Genomic DNA, 19214 nt, shown 5'->3' with positions numbered 1-19214 from the left:
GATTTCCTGTAGAAAATGTTTTGGTGTTATTTTCATTCTTATTTTTGCTAATACTAGTCTGTGTTCACTCCCTGCGTCTGCTGAGTTTAAAGTTCGGATATCTAGAATCTGCTTTGGGTGGAATTTGCTATTAGTGATTATAAAATCAATCATAGATTTGTGCCCCTTGGAGTTTTCAAATGTATATTTCTACTGGAGCTTAGGGTCGAAAAATGTATTATTGATTCTCAGTTCGTTAAAAGCACAGAGATTAGCCGTGATTTCTTCGTTTTGCGTTGACATGGTTTTCATTAAATCGTTGTTTTACTCCTGCAACTATTTCATTTCCGATTCGTGCTTTAAAGTCACCCACAAGAATTAAAGGTTCCTCATGAGGTATTTCAAGGATGGTTTGCAATTGTTTGTCGAATGTCTCTCATTCCTCCTTAGGTTTGCAGTGTATATAGTGAAAGGGAAAAAGCTAGTTTAAGAGACCTCAACAAAGAAATAAAACGAAGATGAAAGGCTGATAAACAACAATGCTATCACAATATATGAAAAGAAATTTAGAGCCACGATAGAAACAATCAGTCAAGAGATCCATTTAGAAAAATACGCTACATAACAAGAGACTTTAAAGCCAGAACGTGGCCTTTGAAGACCACTTAGGAACCCTGAGAACCAACAGAGAAGATATAGCAGAGACATGGAGAGTATATTGCCGTGAACTATATAAAGATGATCAACGCCTGAAACTTGTTCACCAAATCCCTGAAGAAATCGAAGAAGAACCTAATATACTCTAGAATGATATAAGAATGGCGATCAAAGTATAACAAAACACTAGATCCAGAAATAATACAACAGAGGTTGTGAGCTCATATTTATATCTGAGATCATTACAGGAGGAAATAAAACGTAGATGTGATCTGGCAAAAGTCGAAGCTGGTCAAAATATGGAAGGAAAAATATTTCCAATATTGACATAAGGATGTGGACCCTACGACAAGCGGAAAGAAGAAAGCAAACGGATTTCCGGCAAAGTCCATCTTCAAGAATTAAAATATTTTGGACATGTTATGAGAGCAGTCACAGAAAACATGGACAGACTTATTATCCAAGGAAAGGTAGAAGTCCTAAGATCACGAGGAAGATCTCCAACAAGATTGATCGATCCAATTACAGGAATATGCAGAAGACCTGTGCATGAGTTAGAAAAAATGACTAGAGGCAGAACCCTTCTTCTTTATCAGGAATTAAGAAATATAAGTAATACAAATAATATAGTTTATTGTTTTACAGCTTTATAAATACTCGAAATAACAACTAAATCTAAAAAATTACAAATCTTAATAATACTGTATGAGTAATCCCCAAAAATGTACAAAATTTATGCTGCATTATTATTTATTATACAATTGAACAACTTTTTACGTTCAATATTCTAAAAAAAAAAATAATTAAGGATCTTTACTCACTACACTGCTAAAAGTGTCTCTCGTACGAGCCAGTCGATAGTTTGAATACTTCTTCATTTTTCGAACGTATAAATAAGTAAAAATACTTAATAAAAAAAGAACTACTACAGCTCCCACAAATCCCACACCTACATATACAAGCCAACGGTCTTCATCAAACATTGGATCCGGATCATTTACCATAGTAGTATTAAATATAGGAGCTTCAGATGTTATGTTTAACACCGAAGGATTTTGTGGTATTTCAGTAACATCAACATCGTCAGTGAAATCTTCAAATCTGGATTCAAATTTTGGCAATTTTGTAGATGTTGTCTGTTGTACAGAATTTTGAAGATCAGTTAGTATATTTTTGATTGTAGGTGTGAAGTATTCATCTTTTAAAACACTTTCTGTTGTTGTTTCTTCGAAAACGGATGCTATATTTTCCGCTACTTCTGCAGTTCCTTCCATAAAGTGTGATGTTTCTGGTGTATCGGAAAATTGTTGTGTTGTTGTTGTGAAATATGTGTCTGTGGAAGAAAATACAGTCGGCACCGTTGAAGGAATATCACTTGATGTTAAATGTGTAGTTATTGTATGCTGAGGTACCGTTGTTAGTAGTTCTGTAGTTGGCGTCATCTCATTTGAGGCATAACTCGTATCTCTAAATGTTGTAAGGTCTGTAGAATTTGTTGTGGAAACTATTGTCACCTGTTCTATAATATTATTTCGGAAATCTGTGAGTAGATCTTTAACAGTGGTTTGTAAAGTTTCTTCTGTATTACTTGCAGCTGCGGTAGCCTCTGTGAGAACTTCAGTTATATTTTGCAAAATTTCCGTGCTGTCGTCAGAAATATTTCTCGTTTGGAAACTAGTGGAATCGGTTTGAGTCGTTTTTATGAAGTATGGTTTTGTTGAAGAAACTATTTCTTGTAGCGTTGAAGATATATTTCTTGGTGGAAAATCGGTAATCATCTGTTGATCTACAATTGTTTCTAATACTGTGGTTGTTGGAGTTTCCTCAGTCATATCCGTATATGCGGTAGTCTGTGTAGAATTTGGTGTGGAAGCGGTTGTTACCTGTTCTTTGATTTTATTAGGGACATCTGTGAGTAAATGTTTTAATGTAGTTTGCAAAGTTTCCATGGTATTACTTGTAGCTGTTGTAGTATCTTCTAGAACTGAAGTAGTGTTTTGAAAAACTTGCTCGTGAATAATTGGTTGTGAAGGTGTAGTTGTTGCAGATACTTCAGTCATCGTATAAGTCACGTCCTTGTGAGTTTCTGTAGGATTTGATATTGGATCTGTTCTCGCGTGTTTTTTGACTTCATTATACAAATCTGTTAATAAACCCTCTACTGTTGTTTGTAAAGATTCTGAACTACTATCAATGCTGGTATCAATAAAATTATTTGAAGTTGCTAGTTCTGATGTCAAGTTTTCCGCATTTCTTGTCAATTCTATTGTAAAAACGCTGTCAGTGGTTTCAAAACTTTGAGTATTATTGTTCAACATTGTCCATATATTTTCAGTTACGTTCGGTGATTCTATAGATATTTCAGTAGATCTGACAGAATCAATATTTTGAAACATACTGGAGTTTTTTGGAACAAAAGTTGTGTTGTTTTCTGGTTGTATATTATGTAAGTTTCTTAACAGAGTGTTCATTATAGATGGGGAAGGTTCTTTATTGTTACTTAAAGTGGTACTTTCAACTGTTATATTTTCAGTAGTACTAACATTATCAATAATATTTTGAAGCATACTGGAGTTTTCTGAGCCAACAGCTGTGTCGTTTTCTTGTTGTATATTATCAAAGTTTTGTAAAAGCTTGTTCATTATAGATGAAGAAGATTCCTGGTCATTATTTAATGTTATACTTTCAACTGTTACATTTTGCGAATAATCTGTTACTTTGTCAGTTATATTTGTAGAACTTTCTGTTGAAATAAATGATTCTGGTTTAGTATATGATAAAGTAGTTTGGATTGCATTTTGATCTGTACCAAGAGTATTAGACAAACTATGTTCAATGATGTTTGTGCTTTGTGCTGATATATTTTGAACTGTTTGTTGAAAATGGTTTTCTGTTAATGGGTTAGTACTTTCAGTGTTGTGCAATGGAGTGTGCTCAATTGTAGATTTGAACTGTTTAAATAATTGTTTTTCCCCATTAAAGTCAGTACTTAATACGGAGTTTTTACTTGCAGTACCAACAGTATTTTTGACCGTTTGATGCCATGGTGACAATGTCCGGATCATTTCTTGAGGTAAATTATCTATATCTGCTTTTAAATTATTTCCATAACTATCAATTCCCTGTAAAGATTCGTGAGTTAGACTATTCCTTATACTACTCTTTAAATTCGACTCGATATATACAGGACTTTCAGTATAAATAAAATCGTCAGTAAATTGCAACGTACTCTCTTTGCTTTCTTCGGCCCCTGGATGAAATAGCGGCTGATCGTATTTTACATATTTTTCCGGTTTATAATTGTACATATTGTTAAAAAACTGCAGCAACTTTGTTTCTTTAGTCGGCGGTATACTCGTATGTTCTGTATTCCAAAAACTTTTGGTCTCGAAATCTGATTCTTCAAGATCGTTTAAATCATCGGTAAGACTCTGAAACAAAAAGGTTCAAATTAATTCTGATTAATTTTTTGAATTTTCAAATATGACTAACTACAACACGTATACATATGTGTATATATATTTCTAACAGCTCAAGACAGAATTTTATTAAATTTTTTTCGTTTATGACCATCAAAGTAGACGGCACTTTTGTAGCTATCCACTTTTAGTCGGAAATAAGCAGGGACATTCACTGGCCGTTCTATGTGTGCTAATTCACACAGAGAACGAGAGAGTAAAAAAAGTTATTCTTTTCTCTCTTAAAGCTCTGGATGGTGTAAAATGTATGGTGCAATCATTAGATATAAAATTCTATCAATAGTATACGAGGTATGTCAAAAAATATGAATTTAGTTCAAGAACAAAGTACCTTTATATTTCACAATATCGAAAATTGTTAGTATGAAAAGTTGTTTGGAGTTAAAACCTATGATGTTGGAGCACAAATTAGTCAGTATTCTTCCATGTTTGAATCGGTATCAATAGTGTTATAACTGTTATTTCAGCGTTCCCGTTTCGTCAGACAACTCGGGCTGATACCAATTCAAACTGGGAAGGTCAAATTAATATTTCCAGAATTCTCCAGATTCGGGCGACAGTAAAAATATAATAGAAGATACAGAAAGACGAATCTACAATACAAGTCAAAACCATTATTAATATATGGGACAGAAGTGTGGAAATTAACCAAAAGATATAACGCCAAACTTTTAAATACTGAAATGGACATTTGGAGGAGATCTTCAAGAAGATCTTGGTTAGAACACATACGAAATGACGATGAGTTAAAAGGGAATGGAAAAAAACACCAAAATACATCAGGAATTATAAAACAAAACTCACAGTGAGCTGATTTTCAGTAGTAATATCCCTAGGACATTGATAACAGACAAGATAATTTCATGACAATCGAAAGCTCGTTCCTTGGTAACAGCACGAAGCCGAAGGCTGAGTGCTGTTACCAAGCAACGAGCTTGAGAAATTTGTCATGAAATTATGGGGCATTCATCAATGTCCGAGGGATATTCGGCGGATAATTTTTCGAAAAAAAAAAATCATAACGAAACATTTATTTATTAAAAGTACAGTTAGTGAAAGTACAATTATTAAAATTTAAGTTAATATTAGATTCGTTGCTGTTCTCTACTATAGAAGATATACTACCACGCATAAAATTTTTAATCTTGTTGTGGTGTTCTTGATCGAGATTCAAGTATGGTTTTATAGAATTCTGATTGCCATGACCAGTAATTTTTAGCAATTGTTGTTCTTCTACACCACTTTTTGCTAATTCGCTAACAGCAGTTGATCTATTCGAGTGTTTTTTTTTGCAAATTTTTGACATTTTGAAATTTATTTGGATGAAGTTGTCAAACTCGATCGTGTTGTCATAGGGATTGAAAATTGCACTGAATGCAATTATCAGTCTAATGTTGACATGATTGGGTGAAATTGTTCCACATGACACAAAATGATGAAATTTGAATGGTTGTTAGAACAGTCGAAAAATTATCCTTGTAATAAATTCTCGATCGTGTTGTCATAGGGATTGAAAATTGCACTGAATGCAATTATCAGTCTAATGTTGACATGATTGGGTGAAATTGTTCCACATGACACAAAATGACGAAATTTGAATGGTTGTTAGAACAGTCGAAAAATTATCCTTGTAATAAATTCTCTACATTCTAAGAGTTAGAAGATGGAGGGAAGTTGCCAGGAATCGACAGGAGTGGCGACTTGTGAGCAGGCCAAGATCCACAATGGATTGTCGAGCCACTTATGATGAAATTCTCTACATTGTCTATTTTCAAAAACGTTTTCACAGTTCAATGGACTTCTAATGTACGAAGGACCAGATCTGACCAAACAACTATTAAAACTGATTCAAAAAATAATAGAACAAAATAGAGTAGCATAAGAATAGAGATCAATCATCTTAATAACTCCCGTCACAAAGGAAGACAAATTTGACCCGGAAAATTACAGAGGAATTAATTATTAAACACAACACTAAAATTAACAACCAAAATGATAACAACATATAAACTGTCTGAATGAAATTATAACAATAGCATAAGAAGATAGGTTTTGGTCGAGAATATCGTTCACCGACGCTATATTTATAATGAGGCAAGTGCAAGAGAAATTATTAGAATACAACGAACCGGTATATCTACGTTTCGTGGAACTTAAGAAGGCATTTGACAGGGTCAAATTGAAGGACGTTATCCACTTATTATACGCAGGAGAGATACCTCTAGGAATAATCAAAACAATCGAAAATATCTACCAAAACAACACAATAAAAGTAAAAGTAGAAGAACTAACTGACCCAATTGAAGCTGGTAATGGGACAAGACAGCGAGATTTCCTCTATTGTTCAACCGATCATGGACGAAAAAATAAAAAAAGGAAGAACTAAAAAAGGATACCAAATGGAAGAAAAACAACTTAAAATAATCTGCTATGCAGACGACGCAATACTACTCTCTAGCAATACAAGCAATGGAATGTAAATATCTAGGCATCACACTATCGAAAGCTCGAAACAGAAGTGGAAGATTAAATGAATAGAGCAAACAGAGCCGCAGGTTTCGTGAATGAAACAATTTGGAGAAATAAAAATGTCAGAAAAGAAATGAAATACAGAATTTACAAAACAGTCATCAGACCAGTAAGAATCACGCTGCAATACAAGAAACACGACCTGACACAGAGAGGACAAAAATAATATTAGAAACAGCAGAGATGAAAACTCTTAGAAATATTGATGGTAATACACTATACGACAGAGCTAGAAATACAGATATACGACATCAAGGTGGAGAATATCAAGGACTGGGTAAGAAATAGAAAAATAGAAGGGACGATCATATAAGCCGAATATACAAATAGAGTAGTAAAGACGGCAAGAGACGATTCTCCAATAGGAAGACGATCAGTAGGAAGACCACAAAAACTATGGAACGACAACTTACTGGTGGCACATTGAAAAACAGACAGAGTCATGTCTACATAAAAAGAAGAAGAAAAAGAAAAACAGCTTGGTAGATTCTGTAGGTAATATCAAAGACAGGAATCTATGTCTTGGTCAACAGGCCAGGGTATTGTTTAGTAGCTATTTTCTGGTAACATTTTAACATTATTTACTTAACCTCAATTTCGGTTGAAAATATATTTATTTTAACTTAAATATTATGTTTTTTATTGGATTAAGCCACAATTATTGGTTGTGATTGTGATGAAAATCAAATTTTTAATTAAATAATGTTTGACATTTCTATTTGTTGGGTTTGGTTTTGGACAGGATGGACCTCAGTGTGTTGCTTGTTTTGAATGTTATTGTGATGTACTTGTTTCCTATCCTCTTCTGTTTTTTTATAAGCCCTTTACATATGGTAATGTTGTTATCTTTGAGTCCCTTTTTGAGGTTTTTCTCTTCCTGAAGTGCATTTTCATTTGAGCAGGAGCTTCGGGCTCTATCATATAGGGATTTAATGATTTCATATTTGATGTTAATGTTGTGGTTGAAGTGGTAATTTAAATATATCGTGGTATGGGTTGGTTTTCTGGAGACTTTGGTTGCATACCCTGTGTCTTCTTTTGTGATTAGCACGTCCAGAATAGGAAGTGTGTTGTTGTCTTCATGTTCCATGGTGAATTTGATTGATTCTTCTTTATTGTTGATGTCCATCGGAAATTTATCCAATGCTTCTAGTCCGTGGGGCCAAATGGAGAACACATCATTTACATATCTTCACCATACTGTGGGTTGTTTGTCTTGTTTGTGTACAATATTGTGTTCAAAATCATCTTAGAATATATCCGCGAATAATGGAGATAAGTTTCAGTTATCTGTGGAGAGTGTTAGTAACTCCATGATAGCTGATATATTTAGTTTGATTTTGTTGTCAGTGTATCATCCCTCTCTAGTTTGTCTCTTATTATTTTTAAAGTTTTTCCAATGGTACATTGGTGAAAACACTGGTGATAACAAAACTAACTAGCATCTTGTTAGAATTGTAATTTATTTCTTCTAGTTTTTGCATGAAATGTGAGTTTTTGATGAAAGATATTGTGTTGTGTGCTAGAGGTTGTATTTTGTCTAGGAGGAACTTTGGCAGTCTGCTGCATGAGGAACCCATGCTGCTACAAATAGGTTCGAGAAGCACATTATCTTTGTGAATTTTTGGAACTCCATATAAGTGTGGTGTCCTGTTGAAGTGTGGTGTAAATGTTCTTGTTTGGTAATCTGTCAGGTATTCGTTAAATTTGTTTAGTGTTTTGTATATTTTGTTTTCCAGTGATTTGGTTTTATCTTTTTTTTAATTTGGTGTAAGAGTCCACTTGTGACCAATTCCTGAATTATCTCCTGGTATTGGCTTTTGTTCATGATTACAGTTGCGTTGCACTTGTCGGCTGGTAATATTATTATGGACTCATCTTCTTTTAGGACCACTTTGCTGACATTTGCTTTGTTCTTTGTGTTTTTCTCCAGTTCCTTTTTGCACAATACTCTGTATTCTTCTTTTTCATGTGTTGGTAGTACTTGACAGACTTTCAACTGTACGGATTATGTCTAGTTTAGGAACTGTTGGGCGTGTTACAGCATAATTTAGATCTTTTGATCAACAGGTTCTCTGTCTCTTTGTCTGTCTCTTTGATAGATTGACAACTGTTGTGCTGTTGGTATTGTGTCTTAGAAGGTTATTGTATTTGTTTTTATTTATATTTTCCAAAAGTTTATTGAATTTGTCCGTGTGTGTAGTTCTTTGTATGTTGTATGTGTTCAGGTATCCTATCGTCAAACGATTAACATTACTTCAAACATTATTCGTCAACGACAGACGAAACATTAGTTAATTAACAAAACAGACGACACTTCAAACATTAATTAATTAAAAATGTGATTTTCATCACAATCAAAACCAATAATTGGGGCTTAATCTCATAAAAAAAATAGACAGAGGTTAGTGCCAACCTACAATGAAGACAATACCCTAAGAAATAGATTATTATCGTGATAGAAAACATCAGCAAATACAGCAAACGTTCGAAAAATTGTATATTTATTTCCAGGCAACACTATAGCTTTTATTTATACCGGTAGAATTAATCAATAATTAATTAATAAATAAAAATACATCCTGTTTTATTGCATCTAGAGCATACACATTATGATTAGGTAAAACAAAATTATATCGATAACTCTGATAAGCTCACCTTGGAAATTCAATTGAATTTTATTACTTTTATGCTGCCACAACTATTGTTATATACTACAAATATAACATTAAAATGTAATCTTTCTCGATATTTATTAAAATACAGAAGCAAATGTTACAAAAGTTCAAAATTAAACTACTGCATCCACGTTGCGTTGGTCTGGCGTGTTGGTTTAGATTGAAAATCTAAGTTTATCTCCTCTTGCGTATGTCTATAATTTTTTTGCTATCTTTTTAGATAAATTGACAAATCAGTGGAGATAAATTAATTTTTAAGCTCACGAAAACTTCTTGAACCTGCTTTGAAAAACCACTGGTTCTCTGCAAACTGGACTATTCAAAATGACCATCACTTATCAGTAGTAATATCCCTAGGACATTGATAACAGACGAGATAATTTCATGACAATCGAAAGCTCGTTCCTTGGTAACAGCACGAAGCCGAAGGCTGAGTGCTGTTACCAAGCAACGAGCTTGAGAAATTTGTCATGAAATTATGAGGCATTCATCAATGTCCGAGGGATATTCGGCGGATAATTTTTCGAAAAAAAAAAATCATAACTCAACATAACGAAACATTTATTTATTAAAAGTACAGTTAGTGAAAGTACAATTATTAAAATTTAACTTTGAACATTCTCATTGCCGAAACGTGACATTTTGAAATTTATTTGGATGGAGTTGTCAAACTCGATCGTGTTGTCATAGGGATTGAAAATTGCACTGAATGCAATTATCAGTCTAATGTTGACATGATTGGGTAAAATTGTTCCACATGACACAAAATGACGAAATTTGAATGGTTGTTAGAACAGTCGAAAAATTATCATTAAAATACATTCCAAATAAACCCATTCATGAAAATGCGGTTGGATCTATTTGTAAATAATATTTTTGTTTATTCATTCATTCGCAAATATAACTGAAATATGTATAAAAAATACATAATACATATATTGTATGCCAATAATATTTTAGTTTAAGTTATGATAAAAATAGTTTGTTTAGAAATCTGCCATCAGGTTAAACTTTGGAATAATAAGGACCAAATTAGAGAATAATAATCTATTGTCAATGAAACAACTTGTTAAATATGTTGCAATTGGAAGAGTGGCGAAAAAATTAAAAACTTTTATAGATACGCCTAGAAAGGCACAGAAAGTATCTTTTATATCTAGAAAAATATTTAATTTCATATACTTAATCTCAAAGAGAATTTATATAGGTAATGTAGTTATGTGATTTCTAATTTTATGTTTTATTCAATTTCCTTTTTTATTTATTTGCTTCAATTTATTTAAATTTTATAATAATATCCCGTTATAACAGACTATCGAAGGAGCCGACTGAATTCTTTTTCTTCTTCTTTTTACGTAGACATGACTATGTCTGTTTTTCAATGTGGCTCTAGTAAGTTGTCGTTCCATAATTTTCGTGGTCTTACCTAGTCCTTGATATTCTCCACCTTGCATCTACGTCGTATATATGTACTTTTAACTCTGTCCCAGTGTTTTACCATCAATTTTTCTAAGTGTTTTCATCTCTGCTGTTTCTAACATTGTTTTTGTCCTCTCTGGCATGTCGTGTTTCTGCCGCGTATGTCATTATTGGCCTGATGATCTTCCACTTCAGTTTCGAGCTTTTCATAGCTAGATAATATGATGCCTGGATATTTAAACTCCATCACTTGTTCTATTATCTGACCTTCCAGCTTCAATTTACGTTTTAGTGCTGTTATAACCTTGCATTTGGTCTTTTTTAGTGAAATTAACATGTTAAATTTTCTGGAAGTTATATTAAATTGGTGCAGCATACGTTGTAAATCGTCTTCACTTTGAGAGTCTAGTATTGCGTTATCTGCATAGCAGATTATTTCAAGTTTTTCTCCAATCTGGTATCCTGTTTTAGTTCTTCCTTTTTTTTTATCATCCATAATCAGGTTGAACAATAGAGGACCCAAGGAGTCGTACTGTCTTATCCCATTGAGAGCTTCAATAAGCTTCAATAGGGTCAGTTAGTTCTTCTTCTACTTCTACTTTTATTGTATTGTTTTGGTAGACATTTTCGATCTTTTTGATTATTCCTAAATGTATCTCTCGTGCGTACAAGTGGATATCGTCCTTTAATTTGACCTGGTCAAATGCCTTCTTAAGGTCCACGAAACATATATATGCTGGTTTGTTGTATTCTAATGCACTTGCACTTGCCTCATGATCTTCCCGATCTAAAACCTTGTTGTTCTTCTGCTAGTGTTATAATTTCATTCAGTTTTTTATAATTTTAGTGTTGTGTTTAATAAATTAATTCCTCTGAATTTTTGAACATATAAATAATTTAGGTGTAATATCTGTAACTTCGGTGACATGACTTATTGATAGAAAAAATGGAAGAGTTAAGTAAAAGAAAGTCTCTAACCAGAGTGTGATACCTGAAAATTCCAAAAAATATGAAAAGAAGAAAAAAGTCTTAAAATATGAGAGGAATTAGAAGACCTGCCGCCCCAAATTTAACAGTTTTCTTACAGACGGGATAACGGACATATATGACACTCTTTCAATAAGGTATTCTGAGTATGTACGGTATGGTAGGTATTCTTAGATATACTGAGTATTCTCAATATGGTTATGGTCATTATATTAATAACGATAATGGCTTCATAATGATAATAACTTAAAAGAAAAGAGACAATAGGGACAAAAATAACAATGTAGAAACAGTATAGATGACCGAACTCTTGGTAGAAATTATGTCAGAGGATACAATGACAAAATTTTCGAAAAATCAGAAAATAAAGTGAAAGTAACATGATTATTGAAATTGAACGCAATATCCGTACCAACAATATCATATACAAGTGAAACATTTGGAAACAATATAATGATATACAATTCACCGTACAAAAAAAACAACAACACATCCAATAAAAAAGACGTAAACAGGAATCTATATTATCCAAAATTCAAAAAAGTATATATTTTATGTTGATATGTCTATATCCGTTAATAAATTTAACTGTAGTGCAGGATATGACGGTAAAAATAGTAGAAAACCTTAGAATTTTTTTAATATGCATGGATTTGCTTGAAATTTTTACAGTAGGTAGAAAATAGCTCAAAGATCAAAATCTACCCTACGCGAATATGTGCTTTTCCTCTGAGGGTGGTTTTAACCACCCCAATTCGAGGGTTGAACAATTTTATCAACCAAAAATCATGGTAGTCATTAGAATAGTGAATTTTAAGATAGAAATGTTCTTTAGAGTTTTTTCGAAAAGTATTTTTGAAGTTGTTCGTGACTGAAAGTTCACAAATTACTCGTCAAAAAAGCATGTTTAAACGGTTTTTTATCGAATAACTCCAAAAATTCAGATTTGATCCTGAAAACTGTTTGGATATGAAATGAAGCTGATAAAATAAAGAGATTTTTAGTTGTTTATTATTACCGTAAACTTAATATTGACAAAGTTATGGTGTTGAACATGCATTATGATGTTAAATGAGTAAAAACGGTTTTTATGGAAAACCTTCCAAAACCACCCTGGATGAAACGATTCGTTGTTTATTTACAATTTACATCATTTATATACAAAAATTACATTTTGGAAGTTTAACTAGTTTAGAAGGTTTATTTTTGAAAAAATCCAAGTTTAAACTAAAGAAACTATTTTCTGGGAATTTCTCAAAAAATCCGCTTTTTTGAAAATAACTTAACAACTTAAAAAGATACAGAAAAAATTGTACAATACAAGAAACAGCTTTTATTTTACTGAAAATTTTGATTTATTTTTTCTTCTTATAAAAATAAAAATAAAGATAAACTAAAAATTAATCGAGATATATGATTGTTTAAAGATTGTATTCGCTTGCGTTTAGCACCATCTTCAAGCCATTTCTGCGCAACTATCGTTAAAACGAAGAGCTTGAAAAAAATAGAATATACACCACTTTGTAGCTTATAAAATAAACTATTCTATACTTTTTTCAAGCTCTTTGTTTTAGAAAGGGCTGCGCTGAAAGGGCTTGAAGATGGTGCTAAAGTCATGCGAATACAACTTTAAACAATCAGCTCGTTTAATTTTTGGTATATAAAAAAAAACTCTAAATCTTCAGTAAAAAAAAGCTGTTTTTTTTTGTATTCTAGCATTTTTCTGTTAATCTTTTCTGTTCTTTTTTAGTTCTTAAGTTATTTTGAAAAAGAGTGATTTTTTGAGAAATTCAGAAAATAGTGCCATCATTTTAAACTCGGATTTTTTTAAAACTAAACCTTCTAAACTAGTTAAACTTTCAGAATTTAATGTCTGCATATAAATGAAGTCAATGGTAAATGAACAACGAATAATTTCAACCAGGGTGGTTTTGGCGGGGGTGATTTTGTTACTTTCTACTCCATAAAAAATATAAGCGGAGTATATTTTAGATATAACTTACCTGAATTTTCATGCAGATCTCTTTTATCAGTGGTCAGTTTAAGTTGTTTTTAAAGATCGTTGAAAAAGTTTCTCTAAGCTTTCCATGAAAAATTTACCATTTTCCGCTCATTCAGCATGATATGTTTGGATTTTTGTATTCGATGAATAAGTCTTCTTTCGAACAGCTATAACTTTGTTAATATAAAGTACGGTAAAATACGGTAATAATAAAAAACAAATCTCTATGTTTTATAAGCTTCATTTTATATCCAAACAATTTTCCCGATAAAATCTAATTTTTTGAGTTATTCGCTAAAAACTTGATTTTTGACAAAAAAAATTTTTACCATGTTTTTTTTTGATAAACTTTTCCTTCCCCGAGTTTAGGTGATAACCACCCCCAGAAGAAAAGCACATATTGGCATAGTCAAAATTTCAATCAAATCGATGCATATAAAAAAATCGAGTTTTCTACTATTTTTACCGTCATACCCTGGATTAAAAAGGTCATTCAAGCTTTCAAATAAAATTCGAATAATTGAAATCGGTTAGGTGCTCCGAATAGATGGAGAATATACAGATCAGGTCAAAATGTTAAGGGGAGTGAGACAGGGGTGCATAATTTCACCACTGATATTCAATCTGTGATGAAACATTTATGTCGGAGCACATTTTTGAAGAGGCTCTAAAAGGGCTGCAAAACTTAATGAACAAAATAACGGAAACAAGTAGAACAAATGGACTGGATATAAACACCAGGATATAAAAACCAAGCTAATGACCATCAGCAAGGAAACATAACTGGAGTAAATCTATATCTGAACCAAATGAGAATTGAACTTGTCTCACAGTACAACTACTTGAGAACTATAATCAAGGAGTCATTAGACCATACCTAAGAGATTAAATGTCGCATCGGAAAGGCAAAAAGTACATTCTTGACTATGAACTCTGTGTTCAAGAGTCATGACCTCACGCTAGAAACAAAAATCTTCTTAGGGTGCCTGTCCGTTCCGAACGCTGGCGATCATTCTGCTATACGGAATAGCTGTGTTGAGGTCTTTCTATACCATGCCTTCAGGTTAGCAAGCCAGGATAGCCAATTTTACCTTGCAAAATGCATTGAAGTAGCTCGTATCTGCCTTGATTTCTCATTATATGTCACAAGTACTGCAGCTTACGGCCCTTCACGATGTTGACCAAATCCGCGGTTGTGTTGATCCTCCGCAGTACTTCTTCATTGGTGACTTTGTCTGTCCATGATATCTTCAGGATCCTTTTGTATAACCGTAGCTGAAAAGGCTGAAGTTTTGATAGAGTTTCCGCCTTCAATGTCCACGTTTCTACTCCGTACAGAAGCACTGAGTACACATAACATTTAAGGAGCCTTATTTTTATTTCTAGGGTGAGATCATGGCTCTTGAACACAGAGCTCATAGTCAAGAAACATAAATAAGGCTCCTTAAATGTTACGGGTACTCAGTGCTTCTGTACGGAGTAGAAACGTGGACATTAGACGGAAACTCTATCAAAACTTCAGGCTTTTGAGCTACGGTTATACAGAAGGATCCTGAAGATACCATGGATAGACAAAGGCAACAATGAGGAAGTACTACAGAGGATAAACACAACCGTGGATTTGGTCAACATCGTGAAGGGCCGTAAGCTGTAATACTTGGGACATATAATGAGAAATCAAGGCAGATATGAGCTACTCCAATGCATTTTGCAAGGTAAAATTGAAGGAAAAAGGGCCCCAGGACGAAGAAGAATATCGTGGCTTACGATATAATAGAAAGACCTCAATACAGCTATTCCGTATTGCAACCAACAAAGTCATCATAGCCAGAATGATCGCCAACGTTCGGAGCGGACAGGCACCCTAAGAAGAAAAGAATATACGAGAGCCTAGGGAATTTTTTTAACCACTAGAATGTTTAAGCTAATAAATAAATAGAATAACTTTTTCAATTTTTAATTTCAATACATATTAATAAAAGACTTAGATTAGAATAGATTTTACAGTTCTTGTAGAATTATTTAATTTCTTATTTTTTGTATATTTATAATTATATAAATATTTATTTTTTTGCATTTAAATAGTTTAAAAAATGACTCAATCCGGGATTTATTAAATTATTAAATAAAAAATGAATTTAATAAATCTTTTATTTAATAATAATTAAGAACAAAAATATACAAAAAATAAGAAATTAAATAATTTTATAAAACAAAACTGTAAAATAAGTTATAATATATATGTAAGCCTTTCAATAATATATTGTATTGTAATAGAAAACTAAAAAAGCTATTTGTGTATTAGCTTAAAAATTGTACAGTTGTTTAAAAAAATTCCCTACTTCTTCTGTTAACGGATTTCAATGATTCGAATTTTATTTAAAAGCTTGAATATCTTTTTATATGTAATAAAAATTTCAAGTATTTAAAACTTTTTATGTTGGCTCCACATAATTTGGAATATTAATAACTTTTTTTCAAAAATTTGGATTGCAAAAACTACTTGATTTATTGTATTTATGTATTTTGTGTAGTGTTTTTTTTTATATTAAAACGATTTTCTGGGCAAAATTTGAAGATTCTATGTGTCTTTTAAATTCCTGAAAAGATTATTAAAAAAAAATTATTTTTTAAGTCTTCTTTCATTTTGGTTTTTGCTAATTTTGCAATAATATTAATTATTTTTTTAATCTGCAATCAACTACATCTTGTAGGAAATTTAATTGCAAACCTGTTTTATTCGTGTTCTGAAGCTATTTTCTTGTGGCATCTTAATGCAATTTACTATCTTTGTTGGGAATAAGCCACAGTTTTACTTTAAAAAAGTTTATTTGACGTTTCGATTTCCAGTTTGAAAATAAAAAAAAATTCAAAACGTCAGATAAACTTAATTTTAAATTGAGATTTATTCCCAACAAAAATAATAAACTCTTTATCTTCACAATTTTTTTTCTACAATTCATAGCTGCGTAGATATAGCAAAGAAAAGGAGAAAAAAAATTGAATTTTACTAAATTTTCTTACAAATTCGAAGCGATTAAAGCAAAAAATAGGATTATTTAAGTTTTGCCCAAATGAGGATGTTTTAGAACAGATACCGCCGGGTCTCATTGTCTATAATTTCCAATTGAATCATTTGTATTCGTCATTAGATTAATTAATTGGTTAATTGGTTTCAAATATCGATTTTGTTATTATTTGTATAGGCCGTAGAAAAAATATTGTATGCAACACATGCATAACCTGTTTTTTCAGTTTTCACTTTAGGTACTTGTAGCATAAATGACTATTTTTCACTTTAGGTACTTGTAGTATAAATTACTATTTTTCACTCATAAACCGGGAAAATAAGATTCCTCTCGGGGCTGTAACTAATCCAGATATCTGACAGTTTTTTAGTTATTATATGCCTATATAAAGAAAATTTATATCTTTTTCACATACATTTCGTCGTCTTTTTTTTTAATTATTATCAATTTAGTGTAAAAAATGCCATTTTTTCGATTTTTTCTTAGCATTGAAAAGCTTAATATTTGAGGTAAAATTACAAAGTTTTAACTTTTATAACATAAAAAAGCTGTAAAATGTAAATATTAAAAGTTGTAAAATTAATTAGTTTCTTCAAAAACTGCAAAATAAGGCAAAAACGTTATTTGATTATAACTATTGTAAAAATCCTCCTAGGCATTTGTTATTCCGCCCAAAGTTGGATATTGCGGTCGTTAATAAACCGTCAAAATTTCAAATCGATCCATTAATTAGTTTAAAAGTTATTCTATTTGTTTATCCCACAGACTTTTTTTGCAGTCACATTAGTCAGAAAATAATGAAGAGACAGTAATTCTACGCATAAGTAAATGAAAGTTTAATAGTTAATATCAATCTATCAATATACATTAAAAAAAAAAAAGTAAAAAAAAAAACAATTTTTTACAACGAAAAACCAATTTGTAAAATTCCGGTTATTTTTAATTTATAAATATTTAAATAATTAATTTATAAACTTTAAACTATTTATAAAATTAATTTAAAAACATTAAATATTAAGCTTTTCATTGGTAAGCAAAAAAATCGAAAAAATTGCATTTTTTACACCAAATTGTTAATAATTTAAAAAGCCGCCGAAATTGATGCGGAAAACATTTATAGGTTTTCATTATATGAGAATATAATAACTAAAAAATTGTAAGATATCTGGATTAGTCACGGTCCGGAACAGGGTGTCTTTTTTGCTTATTTTCCTGTATCTACATGGAATTTCTCCACTCGCCTAACGGCTCCTGCTGTAAATTTTTACATTCTTAAAAAAAGTACCGCTTTGTGAACTTGTTGCTTATATTACTATTTTTTACCAATATTTAAAAATCTTACCTGGTCAAGAAATTCCGACATGGTTACCCAATAAACATTTACCAAAACAAACAATAAAACCTCAGAGTTAAAAATATTTTTGTTGAATATGTTATTATTTTTTCGATATTATTACTTATTTACGTTTAACGCTTCAATCCAAAATAAGCTCATAAATTGTTGTGCGCTCTTTTGAAGACTTTGCACCTTTGATATTTTTCTAACGGCTTCGATATTATGTAGTTAAAAGTTACCGTTGATAGTTGATAAAATTTGTTTCCCTTCCAGGAATTGTGGTTTCTCTTATCAACCTGTCTGACCTAATCCGTACAAAAAATGCATATGTACTATATAGTTTTTAAAAAGTTATTTTATATTTTAAAAAATCGTCCTTGTCGAGTGTCGTAATTTTTTTCGTATTGTGACGTAAATTAAATTCGGTGGCTAATTATTCTTTTTGATAAAATTAACCTCAGTAATCAGATTAAATTAAAATATGTGAAAACAAAATAGATAAACTCTTTTCCAATTATTTTTGAATATATGTAATACCACATGAATGAAAAATCCATCCATCATATGGCTCTAGCAACTTCTCCATCCATTACGGTCTGCAGTCACTATCCTCCACGAGCGACTACCAAGGAGATTTCTGGCGCCCTCATCCACATCATCCTCCTATCACTTTCTTGGTCTCTCAAGAAGTCTCTTCCCTTGCATTCTTGTATTCAACAGTTTTTTTTAAGCCTGTTTTCTTCCATCCTAAATACATGGCCTTCCCATGGGAAGACGCTGTAGGCGGACATACTGGGATAGGTGGTTCTTTATATAGATTACGAGCCCTAGCATTTATATAATACACAATAAAATACACGGAACAGTCAAAAGTTGACATTTTATTTATTTTTTTAATCATGTTTTTTAATGTATTAGTATGTAAGTAGTTATTTACTAATGATATAGGTTCAATCAGTAACACAAAACAAAATATACTTGCTCTAACACAGCGTTTCCCAAACTGTACTCCACGGAGCACCGAGTGCGTCGCGAAGCATCTACAGGTGCTCCGCTATAAGGCGATAATGAATGGTTAAACACTAGAAAAAAAACTCCGCCAATATGGCGATAATAAAC

The 19214-nt window shown here is 31.8% G+C and overlaps 2 protein-coding genes across 2 annotated transcripts in view; one reads left to right on the top strand and one right to left on the bottom strand.

Moving 5' to 3' along the window:
* The window catches only part of LOC140443325 (nucleoporin p54-like), a 124072-nt gene that overhangs the window by 12387 nt on the left and 92471 nt on the right, over positions 1 to 19214 (top strand). The window lies entirely within an intron of this gene.
* Positions 1264 to 18278, bottom strand: LOC140443324 (uncharacterized). Its single transcript, XM_072534521.1, has 2 exons — positions 18102 to 18278; positions 1264 to 4067 (listed from the first exon to the last, which is right to left on the bottom strand). The coding sequence occupies exons 1-2, from the start codon at positions 18120 to 18122 to the stop codon at positions 1440 to 1442; spliced, it is 2649 nt and encodes an 882-aa protein (XP_072390622.1). The 5' UTR covers positions 18123 to 18278; the 3' UTR covers positions 1264 to 1439.

Source organism: Diabrotica undecimpunctata, chromosome 6 (genome assembly GCF_040954645.1).
Source record: "Diabrotica undecimpunctata isolate CICGRU chromosome 6, icDiaUnde3, whole genome shotgun sequence".
Lineage (NCBI taxonomy): Eukaryota > Metazoa > Arthropoda > Insecta > Coleoptera > Chrysomelidae > Diabrotica > Diabrotica undecimpunctata.
Note: the sequence above shows the minus strand (reverse complement) of the source record. Positions and strands in the feature narration are given on the sequence as shown.

Excerpts from the sequence above, each read along its gene's own strand:
- LOC140443324 (XM_072534521.1), bottom strand. The coding sequence starts at position 18,122 with ATGTCGGAATTTCTTGACCAG. Across the intron at positions 4,068-18,101 it reads TGTCGGAATTTCTTGACCAG|AGTCTTACCGATGATTTAAA; the intron begins GTAAGATTTTTA and ends TTTTTGTTTCAG.